At 14.0% G+C, this 968-nt stretch overlaps 1 protein-coding gene across 1 annotated transcript in view; it reads left to right on the plus strand.

Moving 5' to 3' along the window:
• PGSY75_0405200 (ag-1 blood stage membrane protein-like protein) overlaps window positions 1–466 on the plus strand; it is a gene marked incomplete at both ends in the record, with an annotated part of 2,539 nt that extends 2,073 nt beyond the window's left edge. The window contains 2 exons of the mRNA XM_018784119.1: window positions 1–19; window positions 120–466. Coding sequence (XP_018643281.1) covers window positions 1–19; window positions 120–466 — 366 coding nt within the window. The remainder of the gene's footprint in view (window positions 20–119) is intronic.
• Window positions 467–968: the final 502 nt, after the last annotated feature.

Genomic DNA, 968 nt, shown 5'->3' on the forward strand with positions numbered 1-968 from the left:
AATATGAAGAAATTAATGGGTAAAATTATAAAAATTAAATAAATTAACACAACAATATATATATATATATATATATATATATATATATATATTTATATGTATGTATGTTATTTTTCCAGGTAAGAGAAGATTATCTTCCCCTAGATTTAGAAAGAATCTACCAAAAAATACACACAAAATGATAAAAGAAATGTATGATGAACAAGATTATTCACATGATATGAAAGAAAGTACCAATGTATTTTTTGAAAATGATATAAAGACAGAAGAAATAAAAAATGATAATATAAAAACAGAGGAACTAAAAAATGATAATATCAAAACAGAAGAAATAAAAAATGATAATATCAACACAGAAGAAATAAAAAATGATAATATCAATATAAAAGAAATAAAAAATAATATTAATACATCAAAAGAAATTTTCTTCAAAGCGCAATTAGAAAATACCATACAAAATATATAGTAATATCTTTTATAAAAAGAAAAAAAAAAAAAATTAATTATTTCCTATATTATTTATACTTATTATATTAATAGACATATTTTCAATATAATATGTTATATATAAAAACAAAATAATGTATATAAAGAGTTATTTTTTTTTGTAGAGTTATATTGCACATACAATTTAATATATTTATATAATTAACTTGTCATGGGTAATTTTTTATAAATATTATATATTTTGAATTAATAATATAAGCATTATAATATTAACTATTTATTATATATATATATATATGAATATATGTGTTCATATGAATAATATAAAAACTCTATATATCTTTTAAAGTATTTAAAAATGAAATAATTGATTAATATATATAATATATATAATATATATAATATATATATATTTTTTATTTATTTAGTCAGAAATATCACATTTAATTTTTTTTTTTTTTTTTTTTTTTTTTTTTTTTTTTTTTTTTTTTTTTTTTTTTTTTTACTTTTTATGTTTTTTT

The sequence above is a fragment of the Plasmodium gaboni genome, chromosome 4, assembly GCF_001602025.1.
Source record: "Plasmodium gaboni strain SY75 chromosome 4, whole genome shotgun sequence".
Lineage (NCBI taxonomy): Eukaryota > Apicomplexa > Aconoidasida > Haemosporida > Plasmodiidae > Plasmodium > Plasmodium gaboni.